This window comes from Mus musculus, chromosome 3, assembly GCF_000001635.26.
Source record: "Mus musculus strain C57BL/6J chromosome 3, GRCm38.p6 C57BL/6J".
NCBI lineage: Eukaryota > Metazoa > Chordata > Mammalia > Rodentia > Muridae > Mus > Mus musculus.
This window is the reverse complement of record NC_000069.6, coordinates 68026010-68049770: the sequence shown is the minus strand read 5'-3', so window position 1 is coordinate 68049770 and position 23761 is coordinate 68026010. Positions and strand designations below refer to the sequence as shown.

The 23761-nt window shown below is 41.6% G+C and overlaps 2 protein-coding genes across 2 annotated transcripts in view; both read right to left on the bottom strand.

The window, feature by feature from the left end:
* The window catches only part of Iqschfp (Iqcj and Schip1 fusion protein), a 734263-nt gene that overhangs the window by 576712 nt on the left and 133790 nt on the right, over positions 1-23761 (bottom strand). Inside the window, exons 2-3 of the mRNA NM_001113419.2 lie at positions 8513-8577; positions 2453-2533 (exon numbers count right to left, since the gene is read on the bottom strand). Of these exons, the coding sequence (NP_001106890.1) occupies positions 2453-2533; positions 8513-8577 (146 nt within the window). The remainder of the gene's footprint in view (positions 1-2452; positions 2534-8512; positions 8578-23761) is intronic.
* Iqcj (IQ motif containing J) overlaps positions 1-23761 on the bottom strand; it is a 164374-nt gene that overhangs the window by 6823 nt on the left and 133790 nt on the right. Inside the window, exons 2-3 of the mRNA NM_177585.3 lie at positions 8513-8577; positions 2453-2533 (exon numbers count right to left, since the gene is read on the bottom strand). Coding sequence (NP_808253.1) covers positions 2453-2533; positions 8513-8577 — 146 coding nt within the window. The remainder of the gene's footprint in view (positions 1-2452; positions 2534-8512; positions 8578-23761) is intronic.

Genomic DNA, 23761 nt, shown 5'->3' with positions numbered 1-23761 from the left:
AATGAGCATTGCTTTTCTCTTTCATCAGCAGATGTTTAACAATGTCACCACCAACAGAGGACGGAGGCCCTAAGACAAAGCCTGTGGCATTGGTGGTGACCCTAAATGCTCAGACAAAGGCCATATTTATACCAGTTCTCTTTATGCCAGAAAATTGTCCCTTGGGAAGCAAGAATGGATGTGCCCTCTCCCAGGACCTCTACCAAGGTCCTGCAGAAAGATTGTCATAAAAGACACCTGTAAAAGAGCAAAAGGCAGAGCCAATGAGGAGGTGAAGTCTGTGTCATTGGTGAGGGCTTTTGGTAGATCCTGTGGCCCCCATCCTCCAAGATTCCAAGCCTTGCAGCCCCCATAAAAGAGACAGAGGTCTAGAAGCCTGAATGCTCATCATTGGTGGGGGACTTGGGCAGCTTCAGGGAGTTAGCACAGGGGAGGTAGGACGGTCTGCAGCAGAAAGGAGAACAGGAGGGAGGCAGAGAGAAGGAAGATGGGAGTAGACAGGGTGAAGGTGCAGGCTATATGATGTGAGCTCTCCCTGTCTTCCTCCCTTTTTCTCTCCCTCCCTCCCTCCCTCCTTCCCTCTTTCTGTCTCTCTCTGTCTCTCTCTGTCTCTCTTTGTCTCTCTCTGTCTCTCTCTCTCTGTCTCTTTCTGTCTCTCTCTGTCTCTCTCTGTCTCTCTTTGTCTCTCTCTGTCTCTCTCTGTCTCTCTGTCTCTCTCTGTCTCTCTTTGTCTCTCTCTGTCTCTCTCTCTCTCTCTCTCTCTCTCTGTGTGTGTGTGTGTGTGTGTGTGTGTGTGTGTGTGTGTAAGGGATATGAGCAACATGCCCAGGGAGTTAAGAATTTAATAACCAGATTAGACAGGACTCACTGAGCTGGAGTGAACTCTGATAGGACTCAAATTCCATTATTGGGCAAGATGAAGTTCTCTGCCCCATCCCCCTCCAGTAACTGGAAATGGGGTTCAGAGCTATTACGAGAGATAAAAAGCATTCATTTATACTTCACTGAGCTGAGACTCCTCCATCAAACCAGCAAACATGAAGTCATAAAGCCCCAGCTCTCTCCGCTGGCTGGACTCACAAACCCAGAGAGCTGATTTGTCTTCGATTCTTCTTCTTCTCAGTACCCATTCCTCTGTTTTGATTGGAGATGATTTTTTTTAAAGGATCAGGCATTTTCCTAACTTAATTCTTCCATGAAGCACTCTCCGTTTCCCCACACAGCAGAGTCCCTATGCAGTACCTTTTCATTTAACAGGACTCATCTGAATGAAATTCCTAATAACTCAGCAACCTGTGCCTGCACTTCAACATGTTCTGCAGTGAAAGTGACACTTGCTTGCAGAAAGCAATTCAACAGGCAGAGTCATTCCAGCCAGGATGTGAGGCACAGATCTTCCTAGCAGGGTACCTGGTCAGTTCAGAAACTGTCTGGGCTTATCATGAAGGGGAGGCCGGATGCTCACACTGTGATGTGTATGGTGGGCACAGACTTGGAGTGATGCGGATGGCTATTTTCTTCCCTCAGCAGGACATTATAACCCAGAGGTGGCGTATTGTTCAAAGCCGCTCACCCTCAGCCACCCTTCTTCAGAGTGACTTCTTTGAGCTTCTCCACAAATGATCTGTGTTTCTCAAGTTCAGACATATTGAAACTCTGCAGGTGTTCAAATATCTTAGAGTTTTAATGGGACTTGGGAGGAGAGGGAGGAAGAAGGAGAACTGTGTACACCAACATTGGCAATTCTTATTTGTGCCTCTGAGGGAGACGCGGAATAGGGAAGAATCCCAGAATGAGTGTGAATGGAACACTCTGGGTACTACACAGGGGGATCTGAAGCTCCTTTCTCTACCTAAAAATACCTTTTAAGGGTTGATAACTTGCTCTCCAGTAGGATTTGCTTCACTTTGGGGCTCACCAGCTTCGTTTTATTAATGTTGCGGTATAGTTATCACTAATTTATTATGATAGTCAGGTATAACAGAAAGTGGGGGGGGAGGGTCATGTGGGTCTTTCTTGGGTGGGGCTATGCAGAAGCACCACCCACTTCGTGGGGGCAGGAAAGATAAAGGGTCATTTCCCCCAGCACTGGAGGTGGGGATGGAAATAGGAAGAAAGAAGGGCTTTACAAATTGTGTGCATGCATGCAAGGCGATGTCTCCAACGGTGAGATGACAAAATGAAGGCTGATACAAAGACTCCTGCTAGCCTTGAAAGGAAAAACAGAAACAGTAAGCTGGAATTCCATAAAATCCATCCAACCATGGCCAGTAATGGGAGGTGTGGGCCAAAGCTACATTTGCTGCTGTTTCGACCCTGGCTGGACCCGTGGCACACAAATGTGAAATAAAGAAATGTGTGACTCTGTACTGCCACACTGCTCCAGGTTTGTTCACAAGCACCCAAGGCACATGCCTGGACAACTAACCTCCGGAACTTTGTGACAACTTACATTTTCACCTTTGATTCCAAGGGCTGTAGGCTGAGGGGATAGTTCTCAATGTTATTCTCCACATCCATGGCCAGCTGGTGACTAGAAAGAGAAAGAATGTATCTATGTAGTTCAGTCCGGAAAGCCATTGCTCACAGGGATAATTCTTTTAACTGAGACAGTTTTGAAAAGAGTGATGTTGATTGATTAACAAAAATCCTAATTAAATTTTTTTTTTTTTTTTTGTGGTAAGGAACCTGGCTCTGTAAACAAATCTTTGCCTTCTCCGCTGTTTTCTACCCATCTCTGCTACTCAAGTGCTAAAGCTTGAAAATTGACCCTTTTGGATAAATAAAGAGGTAATGTGGGCACTTCCCACAGGGTTAGACCCACAGAAAACAGTACTCACCTAGCGGTGACTGCATAGCTCCAGTGAACTTGTTTTAACCCCTTACTTTCTTTTCCTTCTTATTTCTACCCCTTATCCATCCTCAAAGATACCACTGCCAAGGCCCTTCCCCCTTTCATCCCGTAAGCTGTTTCTGAGCTCACAATCACCAGGACCACAGCTTCTTGCAGACATGGTCCCTCCCTGGGTGCTTACGGCTCAATATGGACGCTATCCTTGGCTAGGTTTTGAAGAGTGGATAAGAAAGTGAGAATGAAGCGCCTACTGCAGACAGCGCCACCCCTGGGCAGATGGTCATGGATATATAAGGATGGTACCTGACCGTGAGCCTGGAAATAAGCCAGGAAACAGCATTCCTCCAGTTCTAGGTTCTCTGCTTCAGTCCCCGCATCTAGGTTTTTGCCTTCCTGATTTCCCTCAGTGATGGTTGGTTAACTATGAGTTGCAAGGAACCCTTCCCCCACTCCCCACCCTCTAAGTTGGTTTTAGTCACTGCTGTATCACAGCAATGGAAAATCAAACTAGGACTTCAGTCGTAGAATGCATAGTGCGTACAAGGGATGTACATGGTTGGACCAAAAAACGTAGGTCATACTTTGATATCAATTCTTGTGTGTCTATGTTTTGTTAAAGGCAAGTGGTAACCTACCAAGCTGTAACAAGCTACCAGTGTATGGGGACCTCCAGTTCGAAAGCCAACACTTCAGGGAAGCAAAGGATTTAGAGCAGGGGGTTCAGAGGGATGTTTAAGACTGACGCAGGGATGAGATGGGAATGTGAGGTAGCTACACAAATTTATGTGAATCATGACTGAGAGAGCAGGAAAGAACAGACACACACGAAGAGGAAGAGGAGGAAACTATCCTAGAGCTACCCCACTACTTTCCTTCACGCCAGTGAGAAAACCTGACAAGGCAGATATTCTATATGACCACTAGGTGGTGCCATGAGCCCAAAGTAGCTCCGCTGTTGCTCAGCCTGATTGTTGATGAGTAAGAAACATTTTTTTTTCTTTCTTATTCTGTGGCATTGGTATTCAGAATTTGCTGTCAATTCTTTATTATTCAGTCATTTGTGGGCCAGAAATAACTCAAAGAATGTGGTTAAAATGGTGAGAACACCAACAATAGCTCATCTTCTTTCAGTCTAGAAGGTGTGTGTTACAAGTGTGTGTGTATGTGTATATATATGTGTGTGTGTGTATATGTGTGTGTGTGTGTATGTGTGTGTATATATATATAATTGTGTGTGTGTGTGTGATTGATTATTAAACAGGAAACACAATGGATCCAACCCAGAGTAGGTGAGCATACAAAACTCACTTCATGACCATGCAATCTTATAGCACAGTAGTCTTATAACAACGGTGTTTTAAAGTTAAAGTCTATTAAGCATACCATTAATTACAAATTAACAAATTGTCAAAGAATGCCTGCAATGCAGGCAATTATCACTTGCAATAATCAAAGGCAACAACAGCAATATTTTAATAAAGAAAATACATGACCTAATTTGGTCATATAACTTATACATTACCAACAAACTATAAATGACAAACATCTATTGGCTTAAACTGTCTAGTGACAGGGCAACTCGTCAATAATTTCCTGTGGCTCATCAAGTCACTATATATTATCAGCACAGTGGTGGAACATAGAATGCCAAGTCTCCTGTCAGAGATAGCGAGAGACTAGCTCAATAATTACAACTAAGAAAGGCACCTAGACTAAGGTATTACTTAAGTTAATGTGTAATTACCATAAATAATAGACTCCCAAGAAGTCTTCTAATTAATAGCATTACTAACTACTTGTCTCTGGTCTTGGACACTTGCCAAGCTCTATTGTGATTCTGTGTGTGTGTGTGTGTGTGTGTGTGTGCACGTGTGTGTGTGTGCGCGCGTGTGTATGCGCACACACACACACATGTATGTAAATGCCCTTAACTGGCTTTATAGTGTGGAGTTGTAGCTTCCCTGCCCTTCACACCAACTGTCTACCACAAAATGCCGGTTGAGTGTTTGGGATAAATGTAATGTTCCAAAGGGGAATAACCAATCAACTGCTATGACACGACGATCACTTAACTTACAGTCATTGTGAATTGCGGAGGTGATTTACATCGCCACCCAAGTCAGCTACAGCTGTAACGAAATGCCTCATCTGCTCACTCAAAGCACCCCAGGTTTTTCAATCAAACTCTGACAGTTCTCAAGGGCAGAGTCCTGCCTGGAAGCAAACCAGGAAAAATTTCCAGCAATCTATGCAAATGTACGAAGAAATCCATTTAAATGTTGAGTCTGGCGCCCGTAGCATTTGCTTCTCTCTGTCCCTGACAACTAGGAAAGAGATGGTTTCATTTGAAACTCTTCCCTGCATGGGAGGACTTGTGCCTGTCTATGTGCTTTGAAGAGAGCCAATTCCCATCCCTAGAGTATTCCACCCTCACAGGAGAACACACCAAACTGCAAGACAGGCAGGTCATTCACAGCTGTTTTTAGCTGTTCTGAGTCTCTGGATGGCACAAGGGAACGATTACACTGGTGTTGGGACTGGGGGAACAAGCCCACACATACTTCACTGCTGCTCACGTCTCCCTGAGAGCCCAGAGCTGGGGAATTAACATGGTGGTGGTAGTAAGAGATTTGATATGGAGCTGTGGTCAATTAGAAAGGGAGAAAAAAACTTTTGGAGTTCATTTCCTACATTTAAATCAATAATGAAAAATGGATGTAGCCAGGTTGACTAAGTGTATGGGCTGAACATCAGAGAGGCACTGCCTCCTCAGAGAATGGGGCTGCTTGGGAGTTTGCTGAGAAACTGCAGACTGGGATGCGCCTACGCACATCCTCACCCCAGATCCCCCTCAGAACCACTTGAAGGGAGCTCTTAGATGCTGCTTCCAGGGTTCCAGATTCTATTTGTCTGCAGTGGGGCTTGAGCCAGGACATTTTCCATAAGCTCTCTCTCTCTCTCTCTCTCTCTCTCTCTCTCTCTCTCTCTCTAGGCAAAAGAAGTATGATGTAGCCCTAATGTCATTACTAGAAGAAAATTCTTTCTAGGATGAGCTAAAATCTTTACTGTTTACATATAGCCAGTGAAAGTGCTGGTAAGAAAAGATTTTTTTTTTAAATATAAGGTTTTTTTTTTCAACTAATCAAGGAAACTTGGACATTTTAGGGTTGGCATGTGGCTCAGCTGTTAAAAATGCTGCCTGCTTGACCTGCTACCACGGAGCCTAGAAATCAGATCCCAGCACTCATGGGACAAACCTAGAGTCTGAGCATGTGTGTAACCTCAGATGCAATGTTCTGGAGAAAGCAAGAGCTCTGGGGCCCTTACACTTCCATCCCAGCTAAGAAAACATGGGTCTCAGGTCTCAGGAGAGATGCTATCGCAAAGGAATAGATAGATAGATAGGAACCTCTTGTTCCCATTCAACGGTAACGAAGACAGTACCTATTTCCCCTTTCTCTGCCCCCAAACCGTCCCTCCCAAGCACTTGGAAATTTCCATTCTACTTCTCCACTTTCATATGATCAACTATTTTAAATTACACAGATGATGATCTAAAGAGTTCCTTCAGTATCCGGATTGCTTATTCATGCAATTTCTCCAAACTTATCCATATTATAACTAATGACGGGATTTTATGCTTCTGTAGATGCATAATATTCCATTCTGTCTGTGTGCCACATTTTCTTTATCTATCCACTGCCCCTGGGGCTGTCTCTATGTCATGGTGATTCTGAGTCATGCTGCAGCCTACAGGAGAGTACAACATCTCTTGACAGACTGTTTTCAGTTCCCTTGGATATATCTTGTAATGGGAATTCTAGGTCATAAGGAAATTCTACTTTTTAAAAACTCCATGGTATTTTCATAGTGAATAAGTTTCTGCATTCTTATTTACTTATATTATGAGACCAGGCATAACAATAATGCCCTAACTCAAATGTGTGTGTAACTCAGAATCTTCATCTAATCAACAGTGAGACACTGTCCTTCAGTAGATGACATGGCAAGGCCGTACACCACAGACATGGAAAAACCTGAGATGCCCTGTCCAAACACCCACCCACATGGGAAGGGAAGGGGGCTGACAGTGAAGGTGTCATATGTCCTGGGTTATCTCTTTTTACATCATCAGGGACGTGGGTGGTTAAATGATGGATCCTGATTCACAAAGCAAGGGAAAGAGAGAAAGAGAACTCGCACCTCAGGTGTTCCATTTATAGGGATGTTTTCCACATCCTGGGTGTTTTCACCTCTTCTCTCCTAAGGCACTCCTTGTACCTGTCACCTCATTTCTTAACAAAAATGTCTGCGCCGGGCGTGGTGGCGCACGCCTTTAATCCCAGCACTCGGGAGGCAGAGGCAGGCGTATTTCTGAGTTCGAGGCCAGCCTGGTCTACAAAGTGAGCTCCAGGACAGCCAGGGCTATACAGAGAAACCCTGTCTCGAAAAACCAAAAAAAAAAAAAAAAAAAAAAAAAAAAAAAAAATGTCTGCTCTGGCGTGGTGCAGGCTGGCATTTCAAAATGGTTGTCATCTGTTTCAATAACATGGCTGCTTCTGTAAACCCTGTTCACTAATCCATGTTCTGCTTTCTGGAACAGAGGAGGAACTTATAGCTGCTCCTTAGCGACCATCCATTGTGTTCCTTCTGAGACTCGTTTTTATCCTCCCAAGCTACTCGGGCTTACTTCTTTGTAGTAGTGTATGTGCTTTGAGAGCTCTCATGGTTGTCATTACCTACTTTTGTATTCTCAGGAATACTAACATTCTTTCCTAGTGCCCAGAACCATGCAAGACTCCCCATGCCTGTTGCCAGTTCATGAGGACTCAGCTGGTGGTTGTTGACATGAGGGCTCGGGAGGCCTCCAGACCCAGCTTTCACTGTCAACTTCACACACCAGCTGAGGATAAGTAACTTGGAGAAATTACTGAAACCTCCTTTATCTGCAAAAAGGTCAGAACCCTGCCTAAATCAAAGGTCACATCAGAGTTGAACGAAAAATTATGTGCTAACCCTTAGCAATATAGACTCCACTGTAAGTCCCAGCATAGGATGGCTACATTCTCTTCCTTTGTCTTGACAGCACATGGTTTGTTTTTTTTTAAATCAGCTAAACATATCAAAGCTTTAGAATCCTTATAAAATTACAAACTAAAGTTTAATAAACCCTTGAAGACTTTGACCTTGAGTTGAAGTCAAGATAGAATTCTCATGTACTCTAAATAGTATTCATTGTTTTTAAAATGTAAGTGTAAGATCATTTATCTTTCTCTTTGGCTTTTTGTAGAGCACATTTTTAACTTTATTTCTGTTTTGAAGTGCTATTTCAAATGCATACTCTAATAGTCTAGTTTGTCCTTGCCTTGTTTCAAAAAGTATGCTTGCCTTCTGTGATTAAAACCAGAGACAAAACAGGGTTAAGTTTCAAGTTCTAGGACCTACACAGGAGATGTATACACATTTCATTCATCGGTTCAATCAGTAGAACTAGCCCAACCTATCTACCTATATCTCAATGAGAACACATTTCTTAGCCCAAAGATACTGTGAGCAACTGTCAAACTTACTTATTCACTTTTGCCTTCTCAGAATTTGTTTTTCATGTCATCTTTCTAAGGTAGCAAATAATATAACTTCCTTTGAACTTTCACTTACTTCTCAAGCAAATATTTTCCATCGTCAACTTGTTCTAAAGGATTCTGTAGTCTCTTTAGTTCTTCCTGTAAAAAAAGAAATAAAATCAGAAATTAATATCTTGTATTTTGGGCAATATTATTTGAGGTCAGTTGTTAGCAATATTGAGATAGTAATACTTAAATTCTGCGGAGGTAGCAATGGTTAGGTCTTTAAACATGCAATACGGTTTAATTCATGCTTTAATTAGAATATGATATCATCACATAAACAAATTGATCTTTTTCATCACTAAGAAGAATGTTTTCAACAGGTTTTCCAGGGTGAGTGTATTTTTATGGGTCCACATACATACATGAGTTCACAGCAAGCAAAGTATGCAGAAGTCAGGTTTGCTGACTGTGACTCAAATGAATGTATGCTGGGTTTGGCCATGCAACAAACATTCTTTCTTGTATTATGGTAACCACTTCTATGTAGTCCACACTTGCAGGTGTGCGCATGTGCAAGCACACACACACACACACACACACACACACACACACACCCCTCTGAATTTTGAATATTTGTAGACACTATGGTCTCATTTCTGTAGTTAAAAAGATACTCTAGAAGTTGATGTGGGTACTTGATAAGACTGCCAACAGGTTCTCAGTCTTAATAATCACAGAAGAGGAAATGTAAGGAAGGAGTATAGTACTCTCATCCTGGGAAGATCATTTCTTAGGACTATACTAAAGTGACAGTCCCAAAGGAAGGCACAACCAGAACTAAGGGGATCCCTCACTGAGGGGTATTGATCTGAGATTTCTAAGAACTCCAATATCCCAGGTGCCCAAGTCCTAATGTTGATATATCTTTGAATATACCCTACACATCTCTTGGCACACACTTGAATGTATACCTGCATTGCATTGTGCATTCGAGAACTTGACCTTACCCCAACCTCTGTCCAGTCTCTCTAATCTTAACATTGGGACATTTGTAACTTCAGTACATCATCGGCTAACACCTCTTCCTTCAATTTGTTTGGACACTCCCTAAATTATCCTGGTTTAGCTGAACCATGCCTTTCTCTTCTGGGAATAGCTAAATTTTTATGAGAGCAAAATCAACAGACTGTTTCGAGAAGAGTTTCAGCATTTAGAGGATTTTACTAATGACAAATTTGGCTGAGACCCACATTATGCCTTCTTCCTGAAGCCCTCTTAGAAGGGAACCATTTCTTCCTGAGATCTATATACAACATGGACTGGAGACAGGGTGGCTCCTCCTTATTCCTGATTATATCTTCCTGATTTTCTCTACTCCTACATAGCCTCAATTCCTCTGACAATATGCCAGCCACCCATTCTGAGCTTTGTTCACCCTGTCATTCTCAGCACTGTTTACTTTTTATGGAATTCTATCCAGTCTAGGTAGATAGGTAGCTTGATAATTGATAAGTAGGTAGATAATCAACAGTCCTACAGAACATCATTATCAATGAAAAACTTAGCATTTTGCATTAACAGTAAAATTCTGTCTTCAGTATTTTAAGCTTACTCTTTATTTACATCTATCATCTTTTCTCCAATCCTTTCTACTTACTCTATCATATCTCACCACACCTTCAATGTCACAATCAATAAATGCAAGTTATAGAAATGGTATGCTTATACTTGCTTTTACAGAGAACCCATTTATAAGAACAATATCTTTGTATGTGTGTGTTTAGAATTTTTAGTTCCTGAATTGCAAAAAATATTAATTAAGATTTTTGAGACAGACTCCTGTTAGATACAAGCTGCAAATGGGAATATACTCTATAAGTTACAGGGTAGAGTCTGTAAATCATGGAGTAGAGCATCTGTGATCTTAGAACAACAGTACCCGTTGCTTCACTTACTTATGATGGGAAGATCAATGCTAAAGTACAAATGTTGTCTTGCTTGAATATCCACCAATTATTTTTTGTTGTTTTTGTTTTGTTTTTGACTGTTTGCTTTTGGAAAATTGTATAGCTATATAACAGTGCATCTCTGTCTTAACTACATTTGAAAGCCAGAGTTCAACTTTTAGGCTTTGCATCCTCCACACTATGGTTAATAAAGAGCACCAGCTCTTGGTGGTCTTAGCAGTTTCTTATCTACTGTGTGCTGTGCTGTGTTCACTGTTACTTTCCTTTTGGGGAGGACACTCAGAGAAAAGAGTTGGGAGGGAATAGTTTGCATGCTCTGGGCCAGGCACTTTCCTCCAGTCCTCAATTATGGGAGTGTCCTGGGTGGGGCAGGCTTTGATGCAACACATCATTCAATCTGACCATTGATGTTCCAGGAAATTATATCAGACATAAGGGCAATGACTACCCCGAGCTTTCGGGACAGCTGCTTTACTGACAATTTGGAGGATGGATTGTGTCATTAGGATATTTATGCTAACTATACAAAGCATCTCACTTCATTTGGTCTGGAAGTTTCAAACCATGTCCTCATTGTCACAGAGATGAATCAGGAAGTTGGCTTGCTCAACAATCCCCACTGGGTGTTTTATCTTTGTGAAAACTCTGTTTTATTGTTAAAAACATACACAGAGTCTCTGTCATTAGTTTCTCTCACTAGTCGCCTCTGTGTTTGATTTTTGTATCTGGCAATAATTGTTTGCTTTGTTTTTGTTTTTCCCTGAAACTGGAAAGTAGCTCCTTGATGCTGCGGGGATGGATTCCACCCCTACAACTGAGGTCTTAACACAGTTGAGTTTGAACCCAGCTTGCTTCTCTCTGCTTTCCCTCCTCTTCCCACACTCCTCTAAGCCTGCTCAGATACACAATGCCAGAAACCACATGTTCTCCTCCATGATGTTCAATAACTAGGTCTTCTCATCTTTTCTATCAGCTGGTCCTATTCTTCTTTGAGGTTGCCTCTACCAACTCTCCCCCCCCCCGCCCCCATCCACAAATATCTTCCCAACCCTCAACAAGGGTTTCGTCTCCTGCCCCAGGTCCTTAGCAACATGTCATCATTCCAATTTTTATTTACTTTTAATTCCCTCCCAACTAAATTTCTGAAGATCAGGGCTTCTGGCTCATCTACCTGGTGTACCTATTCCCCCCTCAACAAAGCATTTGTGGGTGGCTTAATAATGATGTGCTGACTAGATGAATTGAATCTGTTGTTGTGGCAAAGGCACAGACAGTTTAGTATCAGGAGGGTACAGTCTTGGCTCTTCCAACTGTTATTCCTTCCAGTGTTCTCCATTCTCCTCTGTGTCCTGATGAGCTTGTGGTTTGAGTTTTTATTATCCGTGATCCTTTGTTCACAACTCTTGGGAGAGAGGCACCAAGATGAGTGAGAGAAGACGAAGACTTCAGAAATGTACATTATTGCTGGAATGCAGGTTGGCAGGAGGTAGAAGCCACAGCTCCCAGTAGCTCCTCCTGTGGCTCTTCCAGCCATTGCCCAGTAATTCCCCCTTTTCTTTCCTTGCTCCCATCCCCTTCCATTCCCTCTACTTCTCCCCTTACTTTTCTTCACTTCCTTTTCTTCCTCTCCTTCTCTTCTTTTTCCTTCCTTCACACTATCACCCCAAGCTTGGAGTGATTCGTAGACCCTCCCTCCCTCCCCTGTCAGCCATCCACTTAAGTGACTTATCTGTTTTAGCTCTGGGTACCAGCTGAAACTGCAAGAATCGTAAGTAGCTTTTGTTTGCCCTGCCTGGCAAGCCCAACAAATACAAGGGATACAATTAACCAGTTATCTTGGTATCTTGAATATCAGGGTAGCGTATCTATCCAAAACTGATTCCTCGTAGGAGAAGCTTTCCAACCCAAAGGTTCAGACGTACTTTATGGCTCAGTTTCACTCAAAAAATAACAGGGCAATTCCTACACGACTCTATTCGGCTACTGTCTTTTTGGAAAAAGAAATAAGCTCAATGTCTCTGCAAAATACAAGTTGAATTATTTAGGTACAACCTATATACACAGAAGCACAATTCTTCCAAATGAAGTCTGTTCTGAGTGGTGAGGGAATGTAAGCTATACCATCATGGTGAATAATTGACTGGCTCCTTCTCATGCTTCCCACTCTCGAGAGAGTTTTTCTGAAGTCATTTGGTTGTGAAATATTAGAATGAGTGGCCAATGGGGTATTGGCTTTTTTGTGTCCAGCTTCTACCTGTCAAACACGGTAGGATACAGCTAAGAGACTGGCAAGTTCATTCCCACGGTTCAGCTACTAGACCCACTCAAGAGTCAAGCAGTGTCACCTGTTTGTTTGTCTTTTTCCTTTGCCTTTAACCCATTTATTTTCTAAATAAGTTTGGTATATTGTTTGGACAGGTTTAAAATCAGAAATCTTTTTAAATGCTGTTTTTCCTTTAAAGTGCACCAGGCCAAAGTAAAACCTTTTAGCTCCTCTGAATTGCATATTGTCCATGTTATTCCCAGCATGCTCTGGAGCATCTAGGGAAACTTAAAATTTGAACACAATCTACACTTTACTTCATTTTAAGGCAATAGGTGATAAAATCAATAACACATAAATCGTGTGTGTGTGTGTGTGTGTGTGTGTGTGTGTGTGTGTGTGTTGGGAATAATTTCATATTAACCTAAGGGTAACTATTTAACAAAAGTTAAAAGCCAAATGTACTTTTGATGCTTTTGACTATTTAATCATTCAATTAAATATTAATAGGTCTCTTCACCAATCCCCCACCAGATTCTTTTTTAAATGGAACGATAATAAAGGCACTAAAAGGGGCTTACTAATGTTTGCATAATTTGGAAAAGTAGAAGACATAAAATCTATACTAATTTTAGCTCTGAATCATTAAACATGAAATATTGATTATGGCTCTTTTGTAGCCTGCTCTATGAAGCTTGGCTGCTGTGTCCACATAAAGTGAGTATGGTGCTTTGCCCTTGAACCCCGGTGGCTGTAAATGATGCCCCTGGTGACAGCTGGGAGGCAGGCCTTCTGATCCACAGCCCTAAGAGATGCATTTCCCAGATTAGACCAGGGATGACCCAGCTGCACAGCTCAACTTCAGAAAATTAAATTGGAGGGATTCCAACCTCTGTTGAAATAACTGTGTGAATTACAGCACTTCCACGGGCCTTGTTATAATGTAAATGTGCTTACAATTTACTGCCATTTTCCCCTACCCCTGCTGTGAATATGGGCATTAATAGTCGTCCCATATATTTAAAGGCAAAAAGGCATCAAAAATAAAAACACAAGACTTATGCTTTCTCCCTTTGGAAGAAGGGAAGCTAGTTTTCTCTTTATTCCTTTTTCCTTTGACATTTTCTTTCTTTTTATTTTCTGTAAAACGAACAGTTTATTTACGTATTATGCATTCATGTTTTTTTATGGCCAGCACACCTGTAAATTTCACATAGGGAAGTTACCTAGAAGCTGAACATGAATTTCTGTGGGAGGAAAAAAAATGGCTAATGCCACATCAACAGCTCATTTAAGGGACTCATTCGGGTAAGTTATGGGCACATAAGTGAGGTAGTAGACTTTAAAAGACATTTTTCTGTTTCCAGCACTGTGAGGACATTTTGAGAGTCCCTTTTCTTGCAGAAGGGCTGTGACTTTATGGCAGTAATCATCAGGTGAGGGACTGGGTGAGTGTGGGGACTCTTGTGACTGTTTGAAGCAGAATTATTACTCACAGCAAACATAGAGACTTACTAACGTAAGACACAACAGGAATTATACTTGTTCATTGTTTATTCCTGAATGACCACCTATATCACACTCACAGGGCACCCTAGCCTTTGACTTCCAAATATGAGTGTCCAACACCTGAACTCATCTGAACAAATGCCAAGGGACCATGTTACATAAAATTAAATGAAAACTTCTGAGTCACCATCCTAGGTCCCTGGGTCTGAGGTGAGCTCAGTCCTTGGGATTGTCTTGGAGTGCAAGTTGTTTTCAGAAAGATCCAATGACAGTGATGTCACTCGGGCCAGCCCTTTGCCCACATCGAGATACACTGATGGGATGAGTCAGCCTCACATTATTTTGAACAATATGCTTCAGGATGAAGTGCCCTCTCTGTCCTTTTCTAAGCTGGAGTGAGGTCTCGGGAGCTTATGCTGACTTCGGGTCACAGATATTCTACTTACTGTAAAGCATCTTACACACTATAATAACTCTGCAATGTAAGACAGTTGAGCCTTATTAGTCATGATTTTAAAGTTATCATTTTACCCAAAGATTATTTAGGGGGCTGTTGAGGTGCTTCAGAGAATCAAGGCACTTGCTGCCAAGTCCAACATTGTGAGTTCTATCCTCAGATCCCACAGGATAAAGGAGAGAACAGACTCCCACGAGGGGTCCTCTGATTCACACCCATGCCTTGGTATTCATGCATATGCATAGAAGCAAGTACACATGCATATATGCACATACACACATGCAATTTTTTCTTTTTATCTATGTATTTATTTATTTTTATTAGATATTTTCTTTATATACATGTCAAATGCTATCCTGTAAGTTCCCTATACCCTCCCTCCGCCCTGCTTCCCTACCCACCCACTCCTGCTTCTTGGCTCTGGCATTCCCCTGTATTGGGGCATATAAAGTTTGCAATACCAAAGGGCCTCTCCTCCCACTGATGACCAACTAGGCCATCTTCTGCCACATATGCAGCTAGAGATACGAGCTCTGGGGGTACTGATTAGTTCATATTGTGGCTCCACCCATAGGGTTGCAGACCCCTTCAGCTCCTTGGGTGCTTTCTCCAGCCTCTCCATTGGTAGCCCTATGTTCCATCCAATAGCTGACTGTGAGCATTCACTTCTGTGTTTGCCAGGCACTGGCATAGCCTCACAAGAGACAGCTATATCAGGGTCCTTTCAGCAAAATCTTGCTGGCGTATATAATAGTGTCAGCGTTTGGAGGCTGATTATGGGATGGATTCCCAGGTGCAGCAGTCTCTGGATGGTCCATCCTTTCGTCACAGCTCCAAACTTTGTCTCTGTAACTCCTTCCATGAGTGTTTTGTTCCCAATTCTAAGAAGGAGCGAAGTGTCCACACTTTGGTCTTCGTTCTTGAGTTTCATGTGTTTTGCAAATTGTATCTTGGGTATTCTAAGTTTCTGGGCTAATATCCACTTATCAGTGAGTACATATCATGTGAGTTCTTTTGTGATTGGGTTACCTCACTCAGGATGATGCCCTCCAAGTCCATCCATTTGCCTAGGAATTTCATAAATTCATTGTTTTTAATAGCTGAGTAGTATTCCATTGTGTAAATGTACCACATTTTCAGTATCCATTCCTCTGTTGAGGGACATCTGGAAAATGCAAATCAAAACAACCCTGAGATTCCCCCTCACACCAGTCAGAATGGCTAAGATCAAAAATTCAGGTGACAGCAGATGCTGGCGAGGATGTGGAGAAAGAGAAACATTCCTCCATTGTTGGTGGGATTGCAAGCTTGTACAACCACTCTGGAAATCAGTCTGGCGGTTCCTCAGAAAATTGGACATAGTACTACTGGAGGATCCTGCAATACCTCTCTTGGGCATATATGCAGAAGATGTTCCAACCGGTAAGAAGGACACATGCTCCACTATGTTCATAGCAGCATTATTTATAATAGCCAGAAGCTGGAAAGAAGCCAGATGCCCCTCAACAGAGGAATGGATCAAAACTTTCTTTATCTCCATCACTAGCAGGTAGATCCTAAGCCCTTAAGCCTCACAGGACTGTAGAAAAGAGTCAGAGAAGAGTCTTTGCACCCTGCTCTGGATGCCCTTCAGCCCCTTCCCCTGATATTTCTACCCTCACCACATACAAACCTCTTAGAGCTTCAGAAGGTTAGAGGTCAAACTCTATGAATCGTGGAATGAGTCAGTCTTGGTGTTTGGATGATTTAACCAAATGGGAGCCAGGTATTGTGGTACATGCCTTGGATCCTACAACTCTAGAGGTAAGCAGGGGATCTCTGTGAGTTGGAGGCCATCCTGATCTTTGAGTTTCAGGCTATATATGAGCTAGGGCTATATAATGGGACTAGATCTTTAAAAAAATTTACAAAACAAGGATAAAGCAAATCCTTACAAAGAGAAACAAGAGAGCAGCACACACTATAGTATGTAGTTGAACACGCAGATCACCATCAAGTGGCTCCCTTTTATCTCCATAATTTTCCTTGTCTTTCAGTCACCTGGAGGCCAGTTTCAGAAAGTACCATATCTTGAAACCCACCATTGAACCTGAGTGTAAAGGCACAAAAGACACATAGAGACAGCTACTGTCCCAATCCCACCTACATTATCTTGACATCATCATTTAAATCTTTCCCTAGAAAACAATTATTAAAATTAAGAAAGACAGTAAAGGATGTTAGAAATCAGTGAACTCTCTTTCAGCCATTTGATCACTGTTCTAGTCATTTCGTAGCAGATGCAGTCAAGGGTCAGGCACTGCCCTTTGTGTGAGACTGCAGTGGAAGACAGTAGAAACAGTCCCAATCTCCTGTAGGATTCAGCACCAGCCAAGGAGGAAAAATGACTGGTAGGAATTATTGACAATGTTCATATTCAAAAATTGGTCTCCACATTTTTTTTAACATGGCCGGGAGCAGAGAGTGAATTCATTGTGTAAGACTGTTTCAAAACATTATTCCAGGGAGGCTAAGGAAAGTGGACTCCTGAACTCATGAGGCTGCTGCTCCTCACTGGCTAAGTTGAATGGCATACCAACATGGAGGAAGTGGAGAAGGCAATGAAAATGGCCACAGAGTTCAAATATTAATTGACAATGTGGTAATTAAGAATGATGAGTATACTTAATGACCAAGAAAAGACAAGCATACAAGAGAACAAAAGATAACGTGTCAGAGGGTACTTTGTCATGAGCCATGGCACCACTGCCAATAAGAATGCCCGCTTTCCTCCCAGAGTATTTTAATTTATTCTCAGCTGCCAAGTACCATGCTGTGGCCAATAACACCTGGAAGGCAGCGTTTGCAGAAGACTAAACCGTTAGAGTTATGCATCTTGAATCAGATGTTCATTTTCTTGAATAGACAGATCCTCTCAAGGACAAAGTGGTATTAGGTATGGAAACAGAACACCATCATTTGAAAAACAAGGCATTTCCAACAAGACAGCCTTATTCTGTTCAAATGGGAAACCCCCTAAAATGCCCATTACACCTTTAGATCTTAGCCCCTCCCCCAACTGCCTAGCAAGTGGGACAAACACTTCGGTGCAGATAAGCGTAAAACCAAGCTGTATGAGAATTGATCATTTGTCTTCAGAGTATGATAGCAGAATGTGTGGAAAGAACATCTCAGTTCCAAGAAACGTCGTCTTGGTTGAGTCCTTTGCTATGACAGCTTCTTTCAAGGTAGTTAGGTATTATATGTACTGACAAGACTGACACAACTGTTGCCTAAAAAATCCCAAGTGTGTGTGTGTGTGTGTATGTGTGTGTGTGTGTGTGTGTGTGTGTGTGTGTGTGTTTAATGCGAGTCATCTAAAGATAGAGAAGAAGACAGGAGAGAGAAGATCAGGACAAAAGCATGGAATGCTGTTCCCATTCCCCAGCACTGACCAAGTCCCTGAGTGTGGCCCCCATCCTCCAATGTAGAGTTCCAGAAAGCAGTCATTCCCAGGTTGGTTAGTATACTTCTTTCTCCTCTCAATTCTTATTAACTGACTTCCAGACTGTGATTTCTTATTCTGCATCTAGTATGAAATTATCACAGTTAACACAGTTAAGAAATCCTCATGACTAGTGCGCTAAGTTCTCCAGTGACTGAAGCTTCTGGAAGCCTTGGCAGTGATATCACATTCTCATGGTGTTGGGAAGGAACTGCCTTCCTTTTTGTGTGTGTGTGAAACAGCTGCAGTGAAGTCTTCACTGAAACTGTCTACTTTGCTCTATGGAAATCTGTCAGAATCCTCTCCAAGGAATGCTCTAGCCACAGTTAGAAGACTGTGATACACAGACTGTTCCCATGGTAGCCAACATCTGTGGAGGTGCATTCTGGTCCTGACTATCAACAACTCTGAAGTAAAGGCACAGCCACTGAATCCATAATGGCACATCTAGAGCCTATTCTATTACTTAGCATTAGCTCTGGTGAAAGTTGAGCAGAGTCAAATAAATACAATGGAACATTCCCTTAAGAGAAAGAATCTGATATTTCACCCACCATGCTACACATTGAATAATAAAAATGCTTATTTAAGATATTTTGAGGATATCAATAGAGGACTTACATGCTTTAATATACCTTGGAATTCTGTTAGCTACAATTTCATGGTGGCTAAATAATTTATGATAATTGACAATTCACTAGATTTTAATTCACCACTGCCAAACCTACAGATTTGCTAGCATCTTTAAAATCACACATTTTCAAGGTGAAGCATGGCATTTGCTATGTTCATTGCTCCTGCAACTGCCTAATTTTATTAGTTTAGAATGTATGCTGTTATTTAAACCTGGATCATTTGGAGGTTTTCCCTAACACAGAGCAATAAACCTAAGAGCATAACACTACCTCATTAAACCTTCTGATTCCAGCAGCTGTCTGAACATTAGCTGAATACAATCTACTGTGTGAGCTGGTACTCTGTATACCCGACTCTGCAAACAAAAGCACAAGCAGAGAGTAGATGTGCCTGCCAGTGCACATGGTATTTACAAAACACATGGAAATAGCATGGAAGATTACTAGGCAAACTCTTGTAATTTTTGTCCAAGGCAAGAAATTAAACCTTGCCAGACATGTCCCACCCCCATTACAGTTCCCTCCTCTCCTTGTTATGGCCTCCTTATATACCTGAAGATGACTTTGAACTTTTGGTCATCTTGCCTCCACCTTCTCAGTGCTATTACAGGCCACTAGGCCTAGAGTTATGCAGTACTGGGAACTTAGCAATTGAGATACATTCTCAGCCCATAAACTCATTGTTTGAAGTAATTACAGATAGGAAGAAAATTTTTAAAAAATGTTTAATGGGAACATTTATTTTGTTGGCAGTGGAGGTGGTTTTGTCTGGTTTTTTAAAGTATAATACTCAATATAATTCTCACAAACCGAATCCATGAACACATCAAAATGATCATCCATCATGATCAAGTAGGGTTCATCCCAGGGATGCAGGAATAGTTCAATTTATGGAAATGCATCCATGTAATCCACTATATAAACAAACTCAAAGAAAAAAAACATATGACCATCTCACATTAGATGCTAAGAATGCATTAAACAAAATTCAGCTCTCCTTTATGATAAAAGTCTTGGAAAGATCAGGAATTCAAGGCCCATACCTAAACATAATAAAAGCAATATACGGCAAACCAGTAGCCAACATCAAACTAAATGGAGAGAAGCTGGAAGCAATCCCACTAAAATTAGGTACTAGACAAGGCTTCCCACCCTCTCCCTACCTATTCAATATAGTACTTGAAGTCCTAGCCAGAGCAATTGGACAACAAAAGAAGATAAAAGAGATACAAATTGGAAAGGAAGAAGTCAAAATATCACTTTTTGCAAATGATATGATAATATATATAAGTGACTCCAAAAACTCCAGAAGGGAACACCTAAACCTGATAAACAACTTCAGCAAAGTAGCTGAATATAAAATTAACTCAAACAAATCAGTGACCTTCCTCTACACAAAGGATAAACAGGCTGAGAAATAAATTAGGGAAACAACAGCCTTCACAATAGTCCCAAATAATATAAAATACCTTGGTGTGACTCTAACTAAGGAAGTGAAAGTTCTGTATGATAAGAACTTCAAGTCTCTGAAGAAAGAAATGGAAGAAGATATCAGAAGATGGAAAGATCTCCCACGCTCATGGATTGGCAGAATTAATATAGTGAAAATGGCTATCTTACTGAAAGCAATCTATAGATTCAATGCAATTCCCATCAAAATTCCAACTCAATTCTTCACAAAGTTAGAAAGAACAATTTGCAAATCCATCTGGAAAAGCAAAAAACCCTAGCATAGTGACAATAAAAGAACTTCTGGTGGAATCACCATCCCAGACCTCAAGCTGTACTATAGAGCAATTGTGATAAAAACTGCATGGTATTGGTACAATGACAGACTGGTAGATCAGTGGAATAGAATTAAAGACCCAGAAATGAACCCACACACCTATGGTCACTTGATCTTTGACAAAGGAGCTAAAGCCATCCAGTGGAAAAAGGACAGCATTTTCAACAAATGGTGCTAGCTCAACTGGTGGTTAGCATGTAGAAGAATGCAAATCGATCCATTCTTATCTCCTTGTACAAAGCTCAAGTCCAAGTGGATCAAGGACCTCCACATAAATCCAGATACACTGAAACTTATAGAGAAGAAAGTGGGGAAAAACGTTGAAGATATGGGCACAGGGGAAAAATTCCTGAACAGAAGAGCAATGGCTTGTGCTGTAAGATTAAGAATCGACAAATGGGGCCTTGTAAAATTGCAAAGCTTCTATATGGCAAAGCTCACTGTGAAAAAGAAAAAAGGCCACCAATAGATTGGGAAAGGATCTTCACCAATCCTAAATCCCTTTATGGGGCTAATATCTAATATATACAAAGAACTCAAGAAGTTAGACTCCAGAGAAACAAAGAACCCTATTAAAAAATGGGGTACAGATCTAAACAAAGAATTCTCAACTGAGAAATACCAAATGGCTGAGAAGCACCTAAAAAAAAATGTTCCACATCCTTAGTCATCAGGGAATTGCAAATCAAAACAACCCTGAGATTCCACCTTAAACCAATCAGAATGGCTAAAATCAAAAACTCAGGTGACAGCAGATGCTAGCAAGGATGTGGAGAAAGAGGAGCACTCCTCCATTGCTGGTGGGATTGCAAGCTGATACAAGCACTCTGGATATCAGTTTGGTAGTTCCTCAGAAAATGGGACATAGAACTACCCGAGAACCCAGCAATACCACTCCTGGGCATATACCCAGAAGATGCTCCAACATATAATAAGGACACATGCTCCACTATGTTCCTAGCATCCTTATTTAAAATAGCTAGAAGCTGGAAAGCTTCTATATGGCAAAGCACACTGTCAAAAAGACAAAAAGGCAACCACAACAGATTGGGAAAAGATCTTTACCAATCCCTAAACAGAGGAATGGGTACAGAAAAGGTGGTACATTTACACAATGGAGTACTACTCAGCTATTAAAAATGATGAATTTATGAAATTCTTAAGCAAATAGATAGATCTGGAGGATATCATCCTGAGTGAGGTAACCCAATCACAAAAGAACACACATGATATGTACTCAATGATAAGTGAATATTAGCCCACAAGCTTGGAATACCCAAGATACAATTCACAAACCACATGATACTCAAGAAGAAAGAAGATCAAAGTGTGGATATTTCTATCCTTCTTAGAAGGGAGAACAAAATACTTATTGAAGGAGTTACAGAGACAAAGTGTGGAGCAGAGACTGAAAGAATGACCATCCAGAGACTGGCCCACCTGGGGATCCATCCCATATACAACCACCAAACCCAGACACTATTGCTGATGCCAACAAGTGCTTGCTTAGAGGAGTCTGATATAGCTGTCTCCTGAGAGGCTCTGCCAGTGCCTGACAAATACAGAAGTGGATGCTCATAGCCATCCATTGGACTGAGCATAGGGTTCTCAGTGAAGGAGCTAGAGAAAGTACCCAAGGAGTTGAAGGGGTTTGCAGCCTCATAGGAGGAGCAACAATATGCACTAGCCAGTACCCCCCAGAGCTCCCAGGGACTAAACCACCAACCAAAGAGTTTACCTGGTGGGACTCACGACTCCAGCTGCATATGTAGCAGAGGATGGTCTCCTCAGTCATCAGTGGGAGCTGTGAATGCTCTATGTCCCAGAATATGGGAATGCCAGGGGTAGTAAGCAGGAATGGGTGGGTTGGTGAGCAGGGGAAGGGGGGAGGAGACAGAACAGGGGGAAGAAGATTTTGGAGGGGAAACCAGGAAAGGGAATAATATTTGAAATGTAAATCAATAAAATATCTAATAAAAAAAACTATCAGGGTAAGGGCAATGAGGTAACTTATTGGCAAAATTCACATATACTTCTCTAGAAGAAGGGGGAATGGCGGGAAGGACCCCTAATTTTTCTTTCCACCTGAACAGCTTAAAACCCAAACTTGTCTGAAGAGTATGCTCAAAGTGTTTCTGTCTATAAGAATCATAGTATGTACATCTTTAAAAAGGAATATCAAGAAAATAAAGCAGAAGAATTTAAAATAAAGAAAAAAATAGAGTATTACTGTATAAATTAGGCCCATCTTAAATTTGCAACCATTTTTCTGTCTCTACCTGAAAAAGCAGGCCACCACTGTACCTGGGAAGGACCCTTTATTTTAATCACTGGCCTTAATCCTGACTCCTGATACAAGGGCTTTGGCATCTCTAAGTGTCTTAGTCAGGGTTTCTATTCCTGCACAAACATGACCAAGAAGCAATTGGGGAGGAAAGGGTTTATTCAGCTCAAACTTTCCACATTGCTGTTGTTCACCAACAGATGTCAAGACTGGAACTCAAGCTTTCTTTCTCCTCAGGAAGCAGGAGCTGATGCAGAGGCCATGGAGGGATGTTCTTTACTGGCTTGCTTCCCCTGGCTTGCTCAGCCTGCTCTCTTATAGAACCCAAGACTACCAGCCCAGAGATGGCACCACCCACAAGGAGACCTCCTGCCTTGATCACTAACTGAGCCTTACAGCTGAATCTCTTGGAGGCATTTCCCCAACTGAAGCTCCTTTCTCTGTGATAACTCCAGCCTGTGTCAAGTTGACACACAAAACCAGCCAGTACACTAAGTTATAAGAACTCCTTTCATAACTTAATAGAATGACTGATGACTGGATCCCTAGACAGCTTCAGGTGGAGCTAGTAGTTCTATTAACCAATGATAACTAACAAATGGTTTAATCAATCATGCTTATGTAATGGAACATCCATAAAAATTCTAAATGAGGTTCAAAGATCTGGCAATGATGTGGAGATCCTGAGAAACTTTTATCATCTGAAAAGGGCTTGGAAGTGCCAAAGTTCTCATAATGTGTTGTCTTATTCATAACTCCTATTTTTTCTGTGCCTGAAATACGATCTTGATAAGAAACTGTCAAAGTGCTTTCCTGAGCTCTTTATGGAATGTATCTGTCAGAATTGGGGTTGCAGGATCTCTCAATTTCTATTCTATCAAGATGGAGTTATAGAAAGTAACCTGGGACTTGTGAACAGCCACTGTAGTAGGAACAGTCTGGATGCCTGGAG